This window comes from Melanerpes formicivorus, unplaced genomic scaffold, assembly GCF_026170545.1.
Source record: "Melanerpes formicivorus ecotype bairdi unplaced genomic scaffold, bMelFor1.0.p_v2 SCAF_1, whole genome shotgun sequence".
In the NCBI taxonomy this organism is placed as follows: domain Eukaryota; kingdom Metazoa; phylum Chordata; class Aves; order Piciformes; family Picidae; genus Melanerpes; species Melanerpes formicivorus.
This window is the reverse complement of record NW_027142353.1, coordinates 33,083,464-33,103,312: the sequence shown is the minus strand read 5'-3', so window position 1 is coordinate 33,103,312 and position 19,849 is coordinate 33,083,464. Positions and strand designations below refer to the sequence as shown.

The 19,849-nt window shown below is 49.1% G+C and overlaps 1 protein-coding gene across 3 annotated transcripts in view; it reads left to right on the top strand.

Annotated features, from left to right (window-relative positions):
- Positions 1-1,165: 1,165 nt before the first annotated feature.
- The window catches only part of WNT11 (Wnt family member 11), a 49,957-nt gene continuing 31,273 nt past the window's right edge, over positions 1,166-19,849 (top strand). The window contains exons 1-2 of one of the 3 annotated variants that reach the window (XM_068139353.1): positions 1,166-1,220; positions 4,887-5,140. In XM_068139353.1, the coding sequence (XP_067995454.1) occupies positions 5,058-5,140 (83 nt within the window). In that variant the 5' untranslated portion in view covers positions 1,166-1,220; positions 4,887-5,057. Of the gene's footprint in view, positions 1,221-1,731; positions 2,446-4,886; positions 5,141-19,849 lie in introns of those variants that run through there. The other 2 variants (XM_068139336.1, XM_068139343.1) reach the window with 2 other exon arrangements.

Sequence of the window (19,849 nt, the reverse complement as noted above, 5' to 3'; positions counted from 1 at the left end):
CTCAAAGATCATCAAGTCCAACCTGTCACCCAAGATCTCATGACCACTAAACCATGGCACCAAGTGCCACATCCAACCCCTTCTTGAACACTTCCAGGGACAGTGACTCAACCACCTCCCTGGGCAGCACATTTCAACGGCTATCAACTCTCTTTGTGAGGAACTTCCTTCTCACTTCGAGCCTTTATTCTTTCTCCTTCTCCTTTTTCCTTTTTCTTTCTCCTTCCCCCCTTTCCTTGTCTTTTTTTTTTTTTTTTTTCCTTTCTCCTTTCTCATTTTTCCTTTTATTTTTAATTTCCCTCTTACTTTTTCTCCCCTCCCTTTTTGTCTTCCCTTTTTCTTTTTCTTTCCCATTGCTTTCCCCTTTCCCCCCCCTTTCCCCTTTTCTCCTTTTCCTTTTCCCCTTAATTTACTGTTTCTTATCCCTTTTCTTTCCCCCTCCCTCTCCTTCCTCCCCTTCGTTTCCCTTTTTCCTTTCTCTCACAAGCCATCACCAAGCCTCCATTCCTGATTCTGGCAGGAAAACCAAGTTCAGATCTCAGTACCCGCACTTCCCACCGAATCAAGGCAGCTCGAATTCAGAAGGAGGCTGTGGATCCCGGAGTCTGTGAAACTGAGAGGCTGTGGAACCCGGGCGCTATGGAACCCGGAGCCTGACAGCAGGATTCCCCGCGGCAGAGCTTGCTCGTTTACGAGCTCCGGGCAGTGACTTCTCAGCCTCGCAAGAGTTAAGCAAATCCACCTGACAGCCCGGGGCATGAAAAGTATCTTTGTCCTTTAACTGGGCAGCCCAGTAAGCGCTAATCACCCTCGGGAGAGCCAACCTTTAAAAGTTTCCGGCGCAAACCCGAACGAGCTCATTTTTGTTGCTACTCATTAACCCCTCATTGAGAACAACGCCCTTTACAGTCGCGGCACCAGGTCCCCAAAGAGGGGGGGACGATACCGAGTACCCCCCACCCAGCCCCTTCCCCGGGTCCCCTGCGAGGGGCATGCTCTTGTCCCAGCCCCGGCTGCCAATGGGGGGTGTGCCGGGGGAAGGGGGATGCTGCCTGGGAGAGGGGTGTCTCTTCGTGCCCCGCGGAAGGATCCGCGGGGCGCGGAACCTTTTGTTATGCTAATGGAGGCTGACATCACGCCGCATATCAAAGTCGCGGGGGCCGCATATAAGGCGGCTCCGCGGGGCCGCCCCAGCAGAGCAGCCCCGGTCCCGGGCGGAGGTAAGTGGGGACCAGCACCGGGATTGCGATCGGGACGGGGAAAGGAGGAGGGACTATGATCTGGGAGCTGAGGGGCAGAGCCCCGAAGGGAATCTCCCGAAATAGCAAAAAGTGGCCAAGAGCAGGGATCTGGGGGCAGAATGGGGATGAGGGGAGGAGAGAAGGAAAAGGCTTGGAGGCTGCAAGGGAGAGACCCGAGGGCGTAGATGGGGAGAGGTGCCCTCGGGGGATGCAGAAAGAAAGGAGAGCTGGGGAAGATGCAGAGAGATACAAGGGGATGGAGGGAGAGTTGAGATCCTGGGGGATGGAGGAAGAGGAGAGACCCCCCTCGGGAGACCTAAGAGGAATACGGAGAGAAGACCCGGAGAGATGCAGAAAGAGACCCAAGGGGGTAGAAGGAGAGAGGACACCCGAGGGGGTGTAGTTGAAAGAGACACATAGGAAGCTGCAGTGGAGAGAGGAGACCTGGAGTGTGGGTAGGGGATGGCGGGGCGGGGTGCGTGGAGAGGGTAGACGCGAGGGGACAGCAGAGAGAGAGGAAACTTGGAGGCTGCAGAAGACTGGAGAGGATGCAGGGAGACTTAAGATCTGGTGGGGTGCAGGAGAGAGGGTAGACTTGGGACCTGCAAGCGAGAGGGGAGACTCAAAAGGTGCAAGGAGGAAGGAGACACGGAAGACGGTAGAGACCTGACACCCAGGGGCTACAGGGGAGAGTGGAGACCAAGAGCTTCAACGGGGACTGGATACCCTGGGACTGAAATGAGAGGTGAAACCCTGGGGTTAAAAGGGAGGAGAGACATGCAGAAGGATATAAGGGCAACTTCGGTCCGGGGGCTGCAAGTGAGAGGGGAGACTCGAGGCTGCAAGCGTGAAGGGAGATGCAGGGGACTGCAATGGAGAGAGGAACCTATGGGGCTGTGGAGTAGGGGGGACACCCAGGGGTTGCAACGGAGAAGGGAGATGCAGATGCCTGGAAGAAACTGCGGGGGGAGACCTGGGAGTTGCAAGTGAGAGGAGACACTGCATGGAGAGGGGAGATGTGGGGGCTGGATTCAGCCCTACCACCCTCTGTTCTATCTCCTTGCTCCCCATCCTCGCTGAAGGTCATCTGGGGATGTGCTACCCCTAAACCAGGTGACTGTGCTCCCAGTGAGAGCTGCAGGCTGGCAGCAGGGTCAGGTGGATATCTCTCCTTGGGTGGGAAAGTTGGAAAAATCTGCAACGGGTAATCTCACATTTATATATAGTTCATATTTCCCATTCCCACCCTCAGGACTGGCCTGGAGGTGTCAGATGGGAGTGTTCTCTGCATGCAGGAGTGGGGCTGGCTGCAAACAAGCCTTGGGGTGAAGAAGAGAGAAAAAAGAAAGAAAGAAAAAAAAGTTTTGAGTTAAAAATGGCTCCATTTTTTAGGAGTCCTCAGGCCACTTGTTGCTGGTTTGATCAGTGACCCAGAGCTCTCCAGACCTGTAAACATCACGTCTGCCCCAAAGAGCCTCCTGCCCCTTCCCTCCCCTCCCCTTGCAAATTCCTCTTGCAAACATAACCTGTGCTGGACTGAGTGGAAAAAGGCATTATTACCTCCCCAAATAACAAGGGTGCAATTGCAGACCAAGCTTGCAGCAATTGGGGTGGGGAATTTTGGGGGAGGTTGGGGGTTAGTTTGTTTCTGTTCCTCCCTGGAGTTGAGGGGAAAACCCCAAACTGTGACTTTTTCAAGGCAGGGGGCAAAGCAGAGGATTGCGTCGGCTGGTCTGGGGTGAGCAAAAGGGTTTAAAACCATCTGAGACATTTTATACCCGACTCTTGTGTTGTTCAGGAGTTCACAGGAGAGAGATAAGGGGTCTGAAATATCTAAATGGACACTAAAAGGCACAGGCAGGATTAAGGGCTGAAGGTTTCCAGCATGCTCACAGAGAAGGAGGAAGTAAAAAGCTTCCAAAGATGAAAAGATAGAGAAATACCCCCAAACAAGACTTAGGCCTGGATGCTCATGGGAGCACTGCCTTCAGGGGATGCCTCAAACCCAAATCTGAGTGGGCATTAAAGGAGAACAACTCGTGGAGATGAAATTCTGCCTCCCTTGTCAGGCTGAGGGTTTTTTCTCATATTTCAAGGGAGCCAGGAACTTGCCCCTAGAGGTTATTAAAATCCTTTGAAACAACAGCACTTCTCTGGTAACTCTTTACACCAGGCACTGGGATAGCCAAAAGGCAACCTGAATGGAAAAATACCCTGCAGATGGCAGAGGAAACACCCAGAAATATTCCTTCCCCACAGATCCCGTTGCTTCCCAAATGGGGTTAGCGAGGCAGAAAGCTGCAGCTGGGACACATTCAGAGCTGGGGGGCAGTTGGGATGTGTTTTATGCAGGGTAAGAGCTTCCTCAAAGCGAAGCTGCCTGCACCAGCCATTCCCAGTCCTATCCCAAACTCCTTTCAGGGGGTGACAGGCGGGGGGTGTGGGGGGTGTGTGTGTGCAGGGATGTGCTGTCACGGCTTGGGAATGACAGCATGCCATGCAATGGGCAGTGAGGCTCCAGAAACACGGAGCCCTTCAAAGCAGTGCAATGTGGTGGGCAGGTTTGGTGTTTTGGGTTTGGGTTTTTTTTTTCTTTTCTGTTTATTTTATTCTTGGCTTTCTCATGGGGTGGGAAACCACTGCAAAGACCACAAAAAGCAGCCCAAAGCTGTGTCTGAAGTGAATAAGTGAAGGGAAACCCATTCACTGCTATTAATACTGCTGCTAAAATAAGCAAGCCATGCCCTGGAGACAGAGAGGACCCCTCTAAGAATTTAGGTCCTGCACCTGGTTTGTTTATTTGTTGGGACTGGGGAAAAAAAAGGAGGAAAAAAAATAAAAGAAGCAACATCAAAAAAAAGGAAAAAGAAAAAAAGGAAAGGAAAGAAAAGGAGGAGATCCTCCAGAGCTTTTATTTTTTTTGTCTTCTGCTGGCTTCTCCCCAGAGACAGAAATGTGATTTTTATGTTTACGAAGTCACAGTCCTTTCCATAAGCTCCAGGTGCCTGAGGACTTGGAAGAAGTGAGAGGCAGAGTTAATGAAGTGAGAAGGAAAGCAGAAGGGAAAGACCAAAACACATTTGTTGTAACAGATCAGAGAGAAACATCTGCAGGGCACGGGCACCTGCGTGGCGTGGGGAAATGTGGGCTTGATAATTTGTCTTCTCTGCGCAGAAAGAGGAGGAAAGGAAAAAAGTCTGGAGAGAAGGAAGGGAGAGATGAATAGCTGAAGATTTGGGATTGTCAAAGATTTATCTTCTTTTTTTTTTTTTTCTCCTCCTTCTTCCCAAGCAGTCACACAAAAGTTTGAGAGAAGGGGAAGGGGAGAAAGGGGGGGAGGTGGGGTAAAAAAGAAGTGAAGCAGCGAATGAAGTCTTGCCATGTGCAGGATTAAATGGAAACACACAATCAGACCATAACTCAGGCTGTAATTCAAGCCATACGGTTTGTCTGTCTGTTGACTCGAAAGGTTGTATCAAGGCTGGGTGAAGGAGGGAGGGGACTGGGTGGGAGGGGGGGGATAATCCCAACTTTTTTTCCTTTCCCTGATACATAAACCACTCCTTTGCAATTTGGATAATAGATCTCTCTCTGCTTAAACCTCAGAGTTCACTGGAGCTTGTGCTCCTTTCTCTCTCCTTTCAGGTTGTTCATCTCCAAGCAGGAGCAGCACCCAAATTACAGGGAAATACCTGGTGCAGAAAAATTAGGAACAAAAAAAAACCCACACCTCCTTTTATTTTTTTTTATCATTTTCCCCCCCTTCTTCTCTGGAGAAGTTAATTTCCATCAGCAAGTGGAGGACAGCGGAGAAAAATGAAGCCGAGTCCGCAGTTTTTCTTTGCTGCTTTTCTCTCTCTGATTCTGCAGATGGGGCTTTGCTCTGGGATAAAATGGATGTAAGTACCTGATTACCTCTCTCCGAATTTCTGAAAGTCTTGGCTGGTCTCTTCCTGGGTTTGTTTGCTGTTTGTAAAGCCATTGAAAGAGCAGCGAGTGCTGCGTTTCGCCAGGCATTCACCGATTTCAAGTGTGTGTACTGGAGGCTTGTGCTAACAATATGTCTCCATCTTCTTCCCAAAATATGCATGATTTAGGCTCTCTCTTTTTTTTTCCCCCCTTTCCCCTCATTGATACCAAAGGAAAGGCACACACTTGAATGCTCACAGGAGCCACTTAATGAAGTTTCTAGCCTTAGCTCCTACCACACTGGGAAACTCTCCCACTGGGACTGCTGGTTGTGCTGAGCAGGAGCTGAGAACAGTAGGGACAGCAGCTGAGATAATGCCACCAAATCTTCAACCACAGGGGATGCTTGACAGATAACATGGAGGGGGTTTTTGGAGACCTTTTAACCTTTGGATTTCATGAAGGGTGTCAAAAATGAAGGAGGGGGTGGGAGAGGAGGAGGGTGAAGAAATCCCAGGGAGTGTGGTCAAGTCTGGATTGAGTTTCCTCAGAGGTAATGTCGCTGCAAACAAAGTGAAAACATCACTATCTCATTTCCTTGCTTAAGCAAGCAACCAATTAGTTGCTTACTGCAAAATAAACAAACAAGTCCCTCTGGCACCCATCTGGTTCCATGCCCTTGATGACTGATCTGTCGTTCCTACTCGGATTTGAAGCTGTGCACAACACAAAAAGGGCATGTGGGCTAGACTCGGAAGAGGATCTTCCTTGAAAGAAAAGGCACAATAGAATGTGGTGCCAGAAAGGAACTGTTCTGTAGAGTGTAGTGTGTTGAGTTGAGGATCTTAGGATTAGGTAGAGAAATTGAGGAAAGAAGTTCCTGGTTTCTTCCTCCTTCTGTTTATGTCTAATTCCCATTCTGCTGTTTCAGCCGTTGTCATTCGAGGCTTTTCCCTTGTCAGTCATTCGTGGCTCTTCCCTTGTCTCTCAAGGCTCTTCCCTTGTCTCTCGAGGCTCTTCCCTTGTCACTCAAAGCTCTTCCCATGCCATTTTATAAAATGGCTTTCTTAAATTTAGGCATCTTCAAGACTAATATCTTGTTGGAGCTGGTGTTCTTACTGCCCTGCATGCTGTCATGGAGAAGAGGACCTTCCAGGTGGGGTTTAACCCTCTTCTAAAGAGAGACATTGAGCCCAAAGCTAAGAATCATAGGACATTTTGAGTTGGAAGGGACTTTTGAAAGCCAAGAGATGTCATCTGGAGATGCCATGCCAGCAGGGAGCTGCTTGAGACCACACATCCACCTTTTGTATGTGTGAAAACAAACAGGGTGAGTCCCTCCATAGGGTGTTTAAATGCACACATTCAGGAGGGAGGAATAGTCACCTGCTTCAGGGAATCTTTATTCTGTTGTCTTCATGCTCTAAGGACAACCTTGGAAGCAGAGGAGAGTCAGGATCTGACTTGCTCTTCACCATCTTGGCTGTGCACCTTGTAGCAGTCACCACAGCTATTACTTTCTGCCAACTCCCATGAGTATTTAGGCTCTCAGCTCTCCAGCACCTTGCACAGCATGGGCATCTCTTCTGCAGGACCTCTAGGAACACGGCCATGGGCTGGCACAGCCTGGCCTCATTTGCAGCCTTTATTTCCATGGAGCACAGAAATGAAGCTGTTTGTAGCACCCTGATTACATAGAGACCCATAACTGACCACAGGGGCTTGCTTGTGTGACAGACATTAGGCTCCTGCTTAAGCAAGCAGCTAAATCCTGAGTGAAGGGCTTGAGTTCCTCCAAAGACAAGTGAGATGACTGTCAGAGGGAACCTGATACTGTGATGACAAGCCATAGACATGAAAAAAGGGCTGGAAGGCAGGGAAAGGTCCCTAAAAGCTTTGTTGGCTAAAGCAGCTTTTTGGCTGGTAAGTGGTTAAGCTGTGAGGGCTGATTTTGGGGCTGGGGTGCGGGGAAAGAAACAGTTAGAAGAGCCTGAGGTTGCCACTCCTCTCCTTCCCAGCAGACATATCCCTTCTATCAAAAAAAAAAACAAACCACCAAATGGGTGGGGAAGATGAAAGCTGGGATTAAAGTGGCATTTGAAGCATCAACTGCATCCAGATGCATTGCCAGGGCTGCCCTCACACCTGTTTAAAACCTGACAGAGACCTGAGCTCCCTGTCCCAGGGCACTTCCCAACTGGGATGCTGCCAGTTTGGCTTTCACAAAATCATGCTTGGGGCTTTTTTGGTGTGTGTGTGTTTCATTTTCATTTGTTGTTTCTCCTCCCTTCCCTACCCTTGTTTTACTGGGGAAAGAAAATTTCCCCCTTCACTCTTCACCTTGCTGCAGTGGTGTCATCCTTGGGGCTTAGTGGATCATCCCTGGAAATCACTTGATGAATAACGGTTTATGTCACTGAATGCTGCCCAGGGAAGTGGTGGAGCCACCATCCCTGGATATCTTTCAAAGATGTTTGGATGAGGTGCTTAGGGATGTAGTCTAACAGTCATGTACAGGGAGATGTTAGGTTATGGATAGACTCAAGGATCCAAAGGTCTTTTCCTACCAGGTGATTCTATGAACACTGAGTAATACCTTTGAGTTGCAATCCCAGCCCTGGTCTCACATGCTGGGTACTGTACAACCAAATCTTGCCCCTTAGCTCTTGTGCTTGTGGGGTGAGAAAGAGGAGGAGGAAAAGGCTGAGATGAAGAGGGAGAAAAGTACTAGGAGACATTTTTGGTTGTGGGCTTGTCTCAGCAGCCTGCCCGCTGCGCCGTTGTTGTAGGCACAGTGCCAAAGGCAAGCTTCAAAGAGGATTTGGGAGGGGAGAGGGAAGATAAGGAGGTGGGTTTTACCAGCCTGGGGAAGAGGGAGTGACAGATGTGAAAGGTGATAGGAAATTCAATTTTGATTCAGCGTGTGATGTAATTGCAGGGGGAGGGGGAGAAGAAAACCACATTTTTCAGCCATTTAGAAATTCCCTGGAACACAAATATCCCCTGCAAGTCAGTAAAAGCATGGAGGAGGTAAAAAGGAGCTATTTAGTTTGTTTTATTTGGCTTATGTTTGTGAATTCTGTAGCCCAGATCCCCAGCTGTTGTAAATCGGTGCTGTGCCCTTCCCTGCTCCGGAGCTGTGCACCACTGAGCATCCCATGCTGTGCATGGATGGGCAGCATCTCCCAAACCTGCTCTTGCTGCTGAAGAAAATTCCTATTTGAGCCTCTTTCACCTGAGCTCCAGGCCATAAAGTCAGAGTATGGACAGAGCTTTGCAGGGTCAGGGCTGTCATGGAGAATCAACCTTTCTACTCTATGCATGAGTCCCTGAGACTTATTTTTTCACCTTGCTCATTGCAAACATTTTCCATCTTTACAGCAAGAGGAATTTGCATCACTCACAGGTTGCCCAAGGGAGGTGGTAATAGACCAGACCCTGGAAGTTTTTAAGGCCAGGCTGGATGTGGCTCCGGACAACTTGATGTAGTGAGCGGTGTCCCTGCCCATGGCAGGGGGATTGGAACTGGATGATCCTTGAGGTCCCTTCCAACCCTGACAATTCTGTGATCACTTTGTGGTCCTCAGAGCTGTTCTTTGCATCATAGCATCTTGAGGTGAGGCAGACATTGCTTCCACTGTGAGATGTCTCAGGGCCAATGCACCTATGAACTCTATCTCCTTACCCATCTGCTTTTGCATCCTCTTTAGTTTTCCTAAGGAGGGCATGGGTTTGACCAAGCAGGTCTCTAAAGCAGCTTGTTTGGTTAGAGCTGCAAAAGAGATGAGCACTAGAGGGAGCTGCGGCCAGATGTGACCGCGGCAGAGCTCTGCAGATGTTGGGATGTCCAGGCACAGAGTGGCTTTTTAAGCACTTCTATTTTTCCTGGAGTTTGCATCCCCTCTGCCCACGTACCAGGACACAGGTTGGACTGTCCCTCGGTATTACACAATCACAGAATGGTGGGGGGTGGAAGGGGCCTCCAGGGATCACAGAATCATAGAATATTAGGGGCTGGAAGGGACCTCAAGAGGTCGTTCAGTCCAACCTCCCAGCCAGAGCAGCATCACCTAGAGCAGATCACACAGGAATATATCCAGGTGGGTTTTGAATATCTTCACAGAGGGAGACTCCACAACACCCCTGGGCAGCCTGTTCCAGGCTTCCATCACCCTTACAGTGGAAAAGTTTTTCCTCCTGTTCCCAAGGAACTTCCTATGCCTCAACTTCCACCCAGTGCCTCTTGTGCTGTCACTGGGCATCACCCAGCAGAGCCTGGCTCCATCCTCTGGCACTCACCCTGCACATCTTTATCAAAATGAATGAGGTCACCTCTCAGGCTCCTCTTCTCCAAGCTACAGAGCCCTCAGCTCCCTCAGGCTCTTCTCATAAGGAAGAAGTTCCACTGCCTTCATCATTTTTGTGGCTCTGTGCTGGACTCTTTCAAGCAGTTCCCTGAGGTCTTTCTTGAACTGAGGGGCCCAAAAATGGACACAATATTCCAGATGCGACCTCACCAGGGTGGAGTAGAGGGGGAGGAGAACCTCATCTAGTCCAACTCATCTTGCTAAAGCAGGACCACCTAAAGCAGGTTGCACAGGATTACAATGTCCAGGCTGGTTTGGAATCTCTCCAAAGAAGACTCCACAATTTCTCTGGGTAGCCTGATCCAGGGTTCTAAGGAAAGATGTTCCTTATATTTAGGTAGAATTCCTGTGTTCCATTTTGTGCCTATTCCCTGTAGTCTTATCACCACTGGAAAGAGTCTGGCCCCATCCTCTTGATTCCCACCCTTTAGATATTGACAAGCATTGAAAAGATCCCTCCCTCAGTCTTCTCCAGATTAAACAGACCCAGAGCTCTCAGCCTTTCCTCCTCAGAGATGCTCCAGTCCCTTCAGCATCTTTGTAACCTCTGATGGACTCTCTCCAGTATTTCTTTGTCTCTTTTGAACTGGGGAGTCCAGAACTGGATGTGGACTCACTACAACAAAGTAGAGGGGGAGGAGAACCATCCTTGAGCTGGTGGCCATGCTCTTCTTAATGCTCTTAGCATACTGGTGGTCTTCTGGGCCAGACGTGCACACTGCTGGTTCACTGCTGATATCGAGTGTCAGTTTTGGCTTGTAAAGAAGCCAAATGCAGCAAGTGTTTGCTGGTTTCTTTCTCATGCCTGGCAGGATCAGCTTGTGACAGCAGGTATTGGCATTAGGAATCCCATCCTGTTTAGATGGAGCTTGGTCTCAGAATCACAAAAACATTCAGATTGGACAAGACCCTCAGGATCGCCAAAGCCAACCCAGAACCCTACTCTACAAGGCTCACCCCTAAACCAGAGCCCCAAGCACCACATCCAAACCACCTTTAAGCACATCCAGGCTTGGGGACTCAACCACCTCCCTGACCAGCACATTCCAGTACCTGAACACTCTTGCTGGGAATATGTTTTTTCCTAATGTCCAGTCTAAACCTACCAAGGTGTAGCTTGAGGCCATTCCCTCTTCTTCTATCACTAATTACCTGTGAGAAGAGACCAGCACCAACCTCTCCACAATGTTCTTTCAGGTAGTTGTAGACAGCAATGAGGTCTCCCCTCAGCCTCTTCTTTTACAAACTAACCATCCCCAGCTCCTTCAGTTGCTCTTCATCAGATTTATTCTCCAGGCCCTTCACAGCCTTCCTGCCCTGGTCACTTAGGGAAGTCCTTCTCTGTCCCTGTTGTGGTGGCTTGGACATGCCTCATGCCCTCTGGAGCCATCCCTAGCTTAGCACCATTCCCAGTTTAGCTTTACTCCATGATTCCCTTGGTTAAATCCCATCCCTCCAGGAGCAGAAGCAGAAGCTGGCTTAGCCATGCATTTTGACGCAGCTGTGATGTCCCTCAGCTCACCAACCTCCAGCAGCCAGCAGAAAGCAAGGGGAAAATGGAAATACTCGGTGCTTTCCAACAGTGCTTGTTTCTCTCCTTCAGCCTGGAGAGGGGGCACCAGGGACACTGGGGCACGGGCGCCTGCGAGGAGACTGTCTGCCTGGCAAGGGCTCTGCTAGATGAGCTGCTGTGAAAGGACGGCAGAATGGGGACAGCAGGCGAGAAGTGGGCTTGGGCTGAGGAATGGGGGGGGGGGGGGTGGTGGAGGGGACAAGGGCTTTGAAGTTTTGCTCTTCACTCTGTAGGCAACTCGGGAAAACTTGACAAAGCTCCACGGCCTTCCTCAGCGCTGGGGGAGCCAACTTGCCACTGGCATCAACTTCAGTCGGGCTTGGCCTGGAAGTCAATGGCCTGGTGCCCACTACTGCCAGAGCTGCACTTGGCACCGCCTCTGAAAGCAGCTCTTACTTTAAGCTTTTACTTTAGGGTTGTTTTATTTTCCTCATTCCTCTCCCTCTTCCTCCTCCTTTCTTTCTCCTCCTTTCTTTCTCCTCCTTTCTTCCTCCTCCTTTCTTCCTCCTCCTTTCTTCCTCCTCCTTTCTTCCTCCTCCTTTCTTCCTCCTCCTTTCTTCCTCCTCCTTTCTTCCTCCTCCTTTCTTCCTCCTCCTTTCTTCCTCCTCCTTTCTTCCTCCTCCTTTCTTCCTCCTCCTTTCTTCCTCCTCCTTTCTTCCTCCTCCTTTCTTCCTCCTCCTTTCTTCCTCCTCCTTTCTTCCTCCTCCTTTCTTCCTCCTCCTTTCTTCCTCCTCCTTTCTTCCTCCTCCTTTCTTCCTCCTCCTTTCTTCCTCCTCCTTTCTTCCTCCTCCTTTCTTCCTCCTCCTTTCTTCCTCCTCCTTTCTTCCTCCTCCTTTCTTCCCCCTCCTTTCTTCCCCCTCCTTTCTTCCCCCTCCTTTCTTTCCCCTCCTTTCTTTCCCCTCCTTTCTTTCCCCTCCTTTCTTTCCCCTCCTTTCTTTCCCCTCCTTTCTTTCCCCTCCTTTCTTTCCCCTCCTTTCTTTCCCCTCCTTTCTTTCCCCTCCTTTCTTTCCCCTCCTTTCTTTCCCCTCCCTCCCTTTCTTCCTTTTGTTATAAATCCTGCTTCTCTCTGAAAGGGCTTTGCAGAACCAGTGGAAGCATTTACCAAGGAGATGGTGTTTTTCCTGGTGCAGAGCAGGGTGGCAGGGACATGAGCTGCCGCTGAATACCAGGAGCTTAAACATGGTTATTGTAACAGACCTGCAAGACTTTTCCAGGTGAAAAGCTGAGAAAATGAGGCTCCTGGAAATTAAAAACTTTCAATGAGGTTGAATGAAAAGAAAAGAAAAAGAAAAAAAGAAAGCCAAATTTCTGCCTCTTTATTGAAGCTAACCACACACTTCACTCTCCACAGCCATCTCATTTTCTTTAAATCATTTTGTTTCACCCAAATCCCTGTGAGATTAAGGGGGTTAAGAACAGGCATCAAAAAGAGAGTGCCTTCCCAGAAAGCAAGGTGGACAATTTGAAGCAGAAGTTCATAGTTTCATCAACATTCCTTCTGTGAGATCTCCTTAGGTTACAACACACTTGGGAGGATGGGGAGGTGTCCTCCAGAGAGAGCTCATATCAGAAAGAGGGAAGACCTCTCCAGAATCAGTGGTAGAGGTTGGAAGAGACCTCTGGAGATCATCTAGTCCAACACCCCTGCTGAATCAGGGTTACCTAAATCAGGCTGCCCAGGATCACATCCAAGTATGTCTGGAATCTCTCCAAAGGAGACACCACAACCTCTCTGGGCAGCTTCCACCCTTACAGCAAAGAAGTTTTATGTTTAGGTGGAAGTTCAGGGTCCCAATTTGGAGAATAAATCTGATGATGAGCAACTGAAGGAGCTGGAGATAGTTAGTTTAAAAAAGAGGAGGCTGAGGGGAGACCTCATTGCTCTCTACAGCTACCTGAAAGGATGTTGTGGAGAGGCTGCTGCTGGTCTCTTCTCACAGGTAATTAGTGGTAGAACCAAGAGGGAATGGCCTCAAGCTGCTACTGGGTAGGTTTAGACTGGACATGAGGAAACATTTTTTCACAGCAAGAGTGGTCAGGCAGGGAGGTAGTTGAGTCACAAACCCTGGATATGTTTCAAGATGGTTTGGATGTGGTGCTTGGGGCTAATGGTCTAGGAGTGACCCTTGCAGGGTAGGGTTCTGGGTTGGCCTTGGTGATCCTGAGGGTCTTTTCCAACCTGAATGTTTCTGTGGTTCTGTGATTTGTGCCTAGGATTCTTATTCTGGGCTATCAGCAGTTCCTTCATATCTACTGCTCTGCTTTTTCTTAGCAGCACCGGAATGTAGGTTGACTTGGAATGATTAGTGGAGGAGCATATACCAAAGGTGGCTTTAGGTTGGTGATTAAGACATTGGCCTATTTTTGTCAATGAAGTATAGATTCTGTCCATGAACTAAGGGTAATGGAGCAAAACTAGAAGTGGGGAGATTCAGATTGGATGTTAGGAAGAAGTTCTTCCCCATGAGGGTGGTAAGACACTGGAACAGGTTGCCCAGGGAGGTGGTGGAAGCCTCATGCCTGGAGGTTTTTAAGGCCAGACTGGATGTGGCTGTGAGCAACCTGATGTAGTGTGAGGTGTCTCTGGCCATGGCAGGGGGGTTGGAACTGGATGATCCTTGAGGTCCCTTCCAATCCTGACAATTCTATGATTCTAATAATAGCAGATCCAAACCTTCCTTCTGTTCCAAGAACCCATGTGATGTTTCCAGTGATTTGTCATGCTGTCTTCTCTGATTCCTTTCTCTCCTGCATTTAATCTCCTGAAATCTGACTTCACATGGTCTTATTTCATGGTAATGAAGAAGTGGTAGATCTTCATGCCCTAGATAAAGCCCAGCCCCAAAATAGCCCCCAGATTTCCTGGATGTAAAGCAGAAGAGCCCAAACCCAGCGTTTCTCCCCTTTGAGGGTGTTTTAAAGGGCACCAATGCTTCACTGCTCTGTTTGAGCAGTTTTTCTCCCTTTGGCTTGACCAGGAGCAGTGTACTACTCATAGTGGTCCTTGTAAACCAAAGAATGTGTGGCTTTCAGTGATATCTGCTCAGACCTGATGATACTCTTCCAAAGCTGCTGCTCCTATGAATAGTCTTCTCATGGAGTCCAGATCTGCAGGAGGGAGCTCACAGGAGCTCATAGCCCTCAAAGGACCTAACACTGTAGAGCATTCATGTTTTCACATGAATTTATTAACTGCCTGAGATAATTAAAAGAGTAAACAAATGTCATGATCTATCCATGCATCGTATTTCCTCTGTAATTACCTTTATGGTTTTCTGTCAGTATCCATAACTTCAATTGAAAGCCCTGCTATGCTATATATAAAGCTGGAGGTGTTTGGTTTGGGGCCTGTTTATTTAAAGGGATGGGTCAAATATGAACATATTTTAAAGGGGAAAAAAACCCAAATAAACCCACAACCACCCCTCAGCTCTCCTCAGCTTTTTGGAGAATGAAGGATGGAGCAGGAGAGTCAAGGGTGGAGAGTGTGATGTTAGCACAGTGAAGGGCAACATTTAGAGAGTGAGAGCACGTACATTCAGAGGACTACAGGATGGTGAGGGTTGGACAGGACCTCAGGGGACCATCTAGTCCAAGCCTCCTGCTAAAGCAGGGTGCCCTAGAGGAGGTGGTCCAGGATCCTGTGGAGGTGGGTTTGGAATGTCTCCAGAGAAGGAGACTCTACAAGCTCTCTGAACAACCTAGTGCAGTGCTCTGGTACCCTCACAAGAAAGAAGTTCTTTAAGATCAGATGAAACCTCCTGTGTCCCAGTTTGTGCTCATTGCCCCTTCTCCTGTCACTGGGCAATACTGAAAAAAGCCTGGCACCTTCATCTCCCCAGGGATCAGTGCTGGGCCCCATCCTCTTTAACATCTTCATTGATGATCTGGATGAGGGGATTGAGTCAGTCATCAGCAAGTTTGCAGATGACACCAAGTTAGGGGCAGATGTTGGTCAGAGGGTGGAAGGGCTCTGCAGAGGGACCTCGACTGACTGGACAGATGGGCAGAGTCCAATGGGATGGCATTCAACAAGTCCAAGTGCCAGGTGCTGCACTTTTGCCATGGCAACCCCATGCAGAGCTATAGGCTGGGGTCAGAGTGGCTGGAGAGCTGCCAAACAGAGAGGGACCTGGGGGTGCTGATTGACAGCTGCCTGAATATGAGCCAGCAGTGTGCCCAGGTGGCCAAGAGGGCCAATGGTATCCTGGCCTGCATTAGGAATAGTGTGGCCAGCAGGAGCAGGGAAGTCATTGTGCCCCTGTACTCTGCACTGGTTAGGCCACACCTTGAGTCCTGTGTGCAGTTCTGGGCCCCTCAGTTTAAGAAGGACATTGAAACACTTGAACGTGTCCAGAGAAGGGCAACAAGGCTGGGGAGAGGCCTTGAGCACAGCCCTATGAGGAGAGGCTGAGGGAGCTGGGGTTGTTTAGCCTGGAGAAGAGGAGGCTCAGGGGTGACCTCATTGCCCTCTATAACTACCTGAAAGGTGGTTGTAGCCAGGAAGAGGTTGGTCTCTTCTCCCAGGCAACCAGCACCAGAACAAGGGGACACAGTCTCAAGCTGTGCCAGGGGAGGTTTAGACTCAAGGTGAGGAGAAAGTTCTTCACTGAGGGAGTCATTCGTCATTGGAATGTGCTGCCCGGGGAAGTGGTGGAGTCACCATCCCTGGAGGCATTCAAGAGGGGATTGGATGTGGCACTTGGTGCCATGGTCTAGTCATGAGGTCTGTGGTGACAGGTTGGACTTGATGACCCTCGAGGTCTCTTCCAACCTTGGCGATACTGTGATACTGTGATCTTGACCCCCACCCTTGACACACTCTCTTTAGATATTGAGAGCAATGATCAGATCCCCTCTCAGGGTACTCTTCTCCAGACTAACCAGTCCTAGGTCTCTCAGCCTTTCCTCCTTACAGTCCTTTCATCATCTTTGTAGCCTCCACTGGACTCCCTCCAGTAGTTCCTTATCTCTCTTGAACTGAGGGGCATAGAACTGAATACACCACTTCAGATTTGTCCTCAGCAGGGCAAAGTAGGGAGGGAGGAGAACCTCCCTCAGTCATACTCTTCTTCATGTAAGCCAGGAGACCACTGGACTTCTTGACCACAAGAGCACACTGCTGGCTGGGATCTTCATGTGCTACTTCTCAGATGAGTCCCAAGAAAGATGTTTATAAAGGACTTTTTTCCCCCAGATTGAGGACTAAAGGTTGTTCTGCTAACAGCCTTGGAGGCTGCTTTAGTCATGTTTCCTCTGCCTCGTTGGCTCCAATTTCCTTCCCATTGCTGACAATCAATAAAGACTGAGTGGAGATGGGATAGGCACCCACCACCAACTCCCACCATGGGCAAGACCCTTCTGGGGGGGGGAAATATAATTTCTTATCATTGCCCCATGAATGTACTTTGTTCTCCAGCAATACCCTTTGGAAGGTGGTGTGAATTCCTGCCTGGTGCTGCCAGAATTTAGGGAGCAGGGAAGAGGAGGTTTGGAAGCAGGTGGAGATGGAGAAGACATTTCTGAATGCAGGACAGAGACTGAGCAAACCTGGACTGCCAGGGCATAGACTAGATGACCTAATAGGGCCTCTCACATTCCTGATCTGTGATTTATAAATGCACTTTTTGGTCTCGACAAGTGCCTCCAGGAACTGTGAGTTTTCTTTTCCATCTCCATTACCTTTTACTTTTCCCCTCCAATGCTTGGAGATGTTTCCAATTATAGTTTCTCACCAGCCAAGGCATGATGTTTAGGCCTGGGAGATGTTCAGAAAACACCTCCCTGTCCCTTGCACTTTTATTCGTGGCGGGCTCCCTGGAGCTCAGCTCATTGGACAAGAAACAGCCCTTGCTGCAGTTTCACAGACTCACAGAATGTTAGGGGTTGGAAGGGATCTCAAAAGATCATCCAGTCCAAGCCCCCAGACAGAGCAGCATCACCTAGACCAGACCACACAGGAATACACCCAGGTGGGTTTGGAATATGTCCAGAGGGGGAGACTCCACAACCCCCCTGGGCAGCCTGTTCCAGGGCTCTGTCACCCTCACACTGAAACAATTTTCCCTCATGTTTCTGTGGAACTTCTTGTGCCTCAACTTCCACCCAGTGCCCCTTGTCCTGTCATTGGGCATCACCCAGTAGAGCCTGGCTCCATCCCTTGGCACTCACCCTGTACATCCTTATCAACATGAATGCGGTCACCTCTCAGGCTCCTCCCCTCCAAGCTACAGACCCCTCAGCTCCCTCAGGCTCTCTTCATAAGGAAGGTGTTCCACTTCCTTCATCATTTTTTGGCTCTGTGCTGGACTCTTTCAAGCAGTTCCCTGAAGCCCTTCTTGAACTGAGGGTCCCAGAACTGGACACCATATTGCAGATGTGGCCTCAACAGGACAGAGTAGAGGGGGAGGAGAGCCTCTCTCAACCTACTAACCATTCCCCTTCTAATGCACCCCAGAATGGCATTGGCCTTCTTGGCCACAAGAGCGCATTGCTGGCTCATGGTCAACCTATTTTAACTGAGTTCTCCACAATGGGGCCATAGTCCTTCCTCTCTTGACCGTCTGGTAGATGTTTTTCCTTCTTCCATGATGCATATTTCTTTCTTGTGTCATTATAAATCAGCTTTTCTAATGTGATCATTTCAGGCCATCTATAATAAGAAGATCTCCTTGTATCACTTCCTCTTTTTTTTTCATGATGGGGATGAGTTTCAGTCTGAACTCAGCTCTCATCTCAACTTGTAGGTGGTTATTTCTGCTTGTCTCTAATGGTGAGCTGCAGGTGCTTCAATGTAGGCTTCCAGGTCCTTTAAAGATGCTGGATACTTTCAAAACCTGCTTGGACACGTTCCTGTGCAACCTGATGTAGGCATACCTGTGTTAGCCAGGGGTTTGGACTAGATCATAGAATTGTAGAATTGCCAGGGTTGGAAGGGATCCCAAGGATCATCCAGTTCCGAACCCCCTGCCATAGGCAGGGACACCTCACACTACATCAGGTTGCTCAGAGCCACATCCAGCCTGGCCTTAAAAACATCCATGGATGAGGCTTCCACTACCTCCCTGGGCAGCCTGTTCCAGTGTCTCACCACCCTCATGGTGAAGAACTTTGATGGTGATCTCCAGGGGTCCCTTCCAGCCCCCACCATTCTATAATTCTATGAAGACTTCTATGCAGGGTCAGGAAAGGTGGTGCAGGACCTAGGAGATACATGCAACCTTCTGGAGGGCCAGGTGAAACATCTCAAGGCTTCTAAAGTGTCACTTGGCACCTCTGATTAGAAAACTGATCTGCTGACCCTTGGAGAGACCTGGAGCATTCCTCATCTGCCTGAAGCTGAGGCTGTGTAGCTGCCTCACCCTGCCTGCTCATTTTGCTGCTGGGCCATACTCAGCTGGACCATTTATCATTTTTCCTCTGTTAGTGACGAGCTGCTTTGGCCTCTTGCCTGATTTGCATTTCAACTCAGTCCTAAGAGTTGCTGATAGGCTTTCTGGAATAGGTTTTCACAAGTTTCTGGTGCCAAGTGCTAGGGGTTGGACTCATCTCACCCAGCTCTGTGCTCATACAGTCCAGATCTCTGCGTCGGAGCTTGGTGCCTGGGTTACTTTCACAGGCACTGCAGAATCACAGAGTGGTAGGGGTTGGAAGGAACCTCTGGAGATCATTGAGTCCAATCCCCAATAATGAACACTTCTGGGGCATGCTGTTACCCTACTGCAGATCTCAAAAGTACATTGGGCTAATTACTCCCTAGATGAGGCTTTTTCTTCCCATGGGCCAAAGAGGGACCATGAAGGACTACCATTAAGTCCACCCTGTAAAGGTTTGCAGTCAGGTGACTTTCATACTGTCCAAAGAGCAAGGCCTCTACCTGGAATGACATTACATATCTGAGATGCCTGAGCACCCAGAATACCACCAAGAGGTTTTGTCTCCACCAAATGTGATTCACACTGAAGGCAGGGTGAAAAGACTTCTGAAGGTGCCCCTCTCCAGACAGGGAGCATTGCATTGACAACAGTGTGTAAGGAATCAAGATAGGGCATTGGACTAGATGATCTCCAGAGGTTTCTTCCAACCTTGAGCATTTTGTGATTCTGGAGATGAACTACAGGGCAGAATTTCTGACAGCTTAATGCTCCACTTTTTCCTATCCCTTGAAATTCCCTGCCCAAAACTTCTCTTTGCTGTATATTTAATGGACCTCTTTAAATACATGTATGATGTCTATATTTACATAGCTAGCAGAGTGCTGCTTTCCATTCCAAGTTTGCCACTGACCGTCTGCTGCCAGGAATGCCAAACTCCAGCAATTTGTCAGTGCAGAAGCTACTCAGCCCTAGCAAGGATCATAGCTTTTCCCTTCTGGAAGAATAGTTGGGGGTTAGCAGTTCTGCACAGCCCAGAGACAGCTCTAGCACACACAGAAACTGGTTCAAGCCAACTTTGGTGGAACACAGATGGGTTTCCCTGAAAAACAGACATCAGAGCTAAATACCCCTGATCTTGGTTAAGGCTCAGTTTTAACACTGTTTCCATCTCATTTAGCTTCTGAAGGACGTGAATGTTATAGGAATGATGCGAAATGCACCCAGGAATGTGTCTGCTAATAAGCCAAGCTGACCAGGATGGCTTAGGAAGAAACTGAAAGGCACCATATTTAACAAGGAGAGAAGGAAATGTGTTAAGGCAGTTGTGTTGCCAGGATCAGATGCCAGTTATGGAGGCAGCCAGCTAGAAAGTTGTTTTATGGG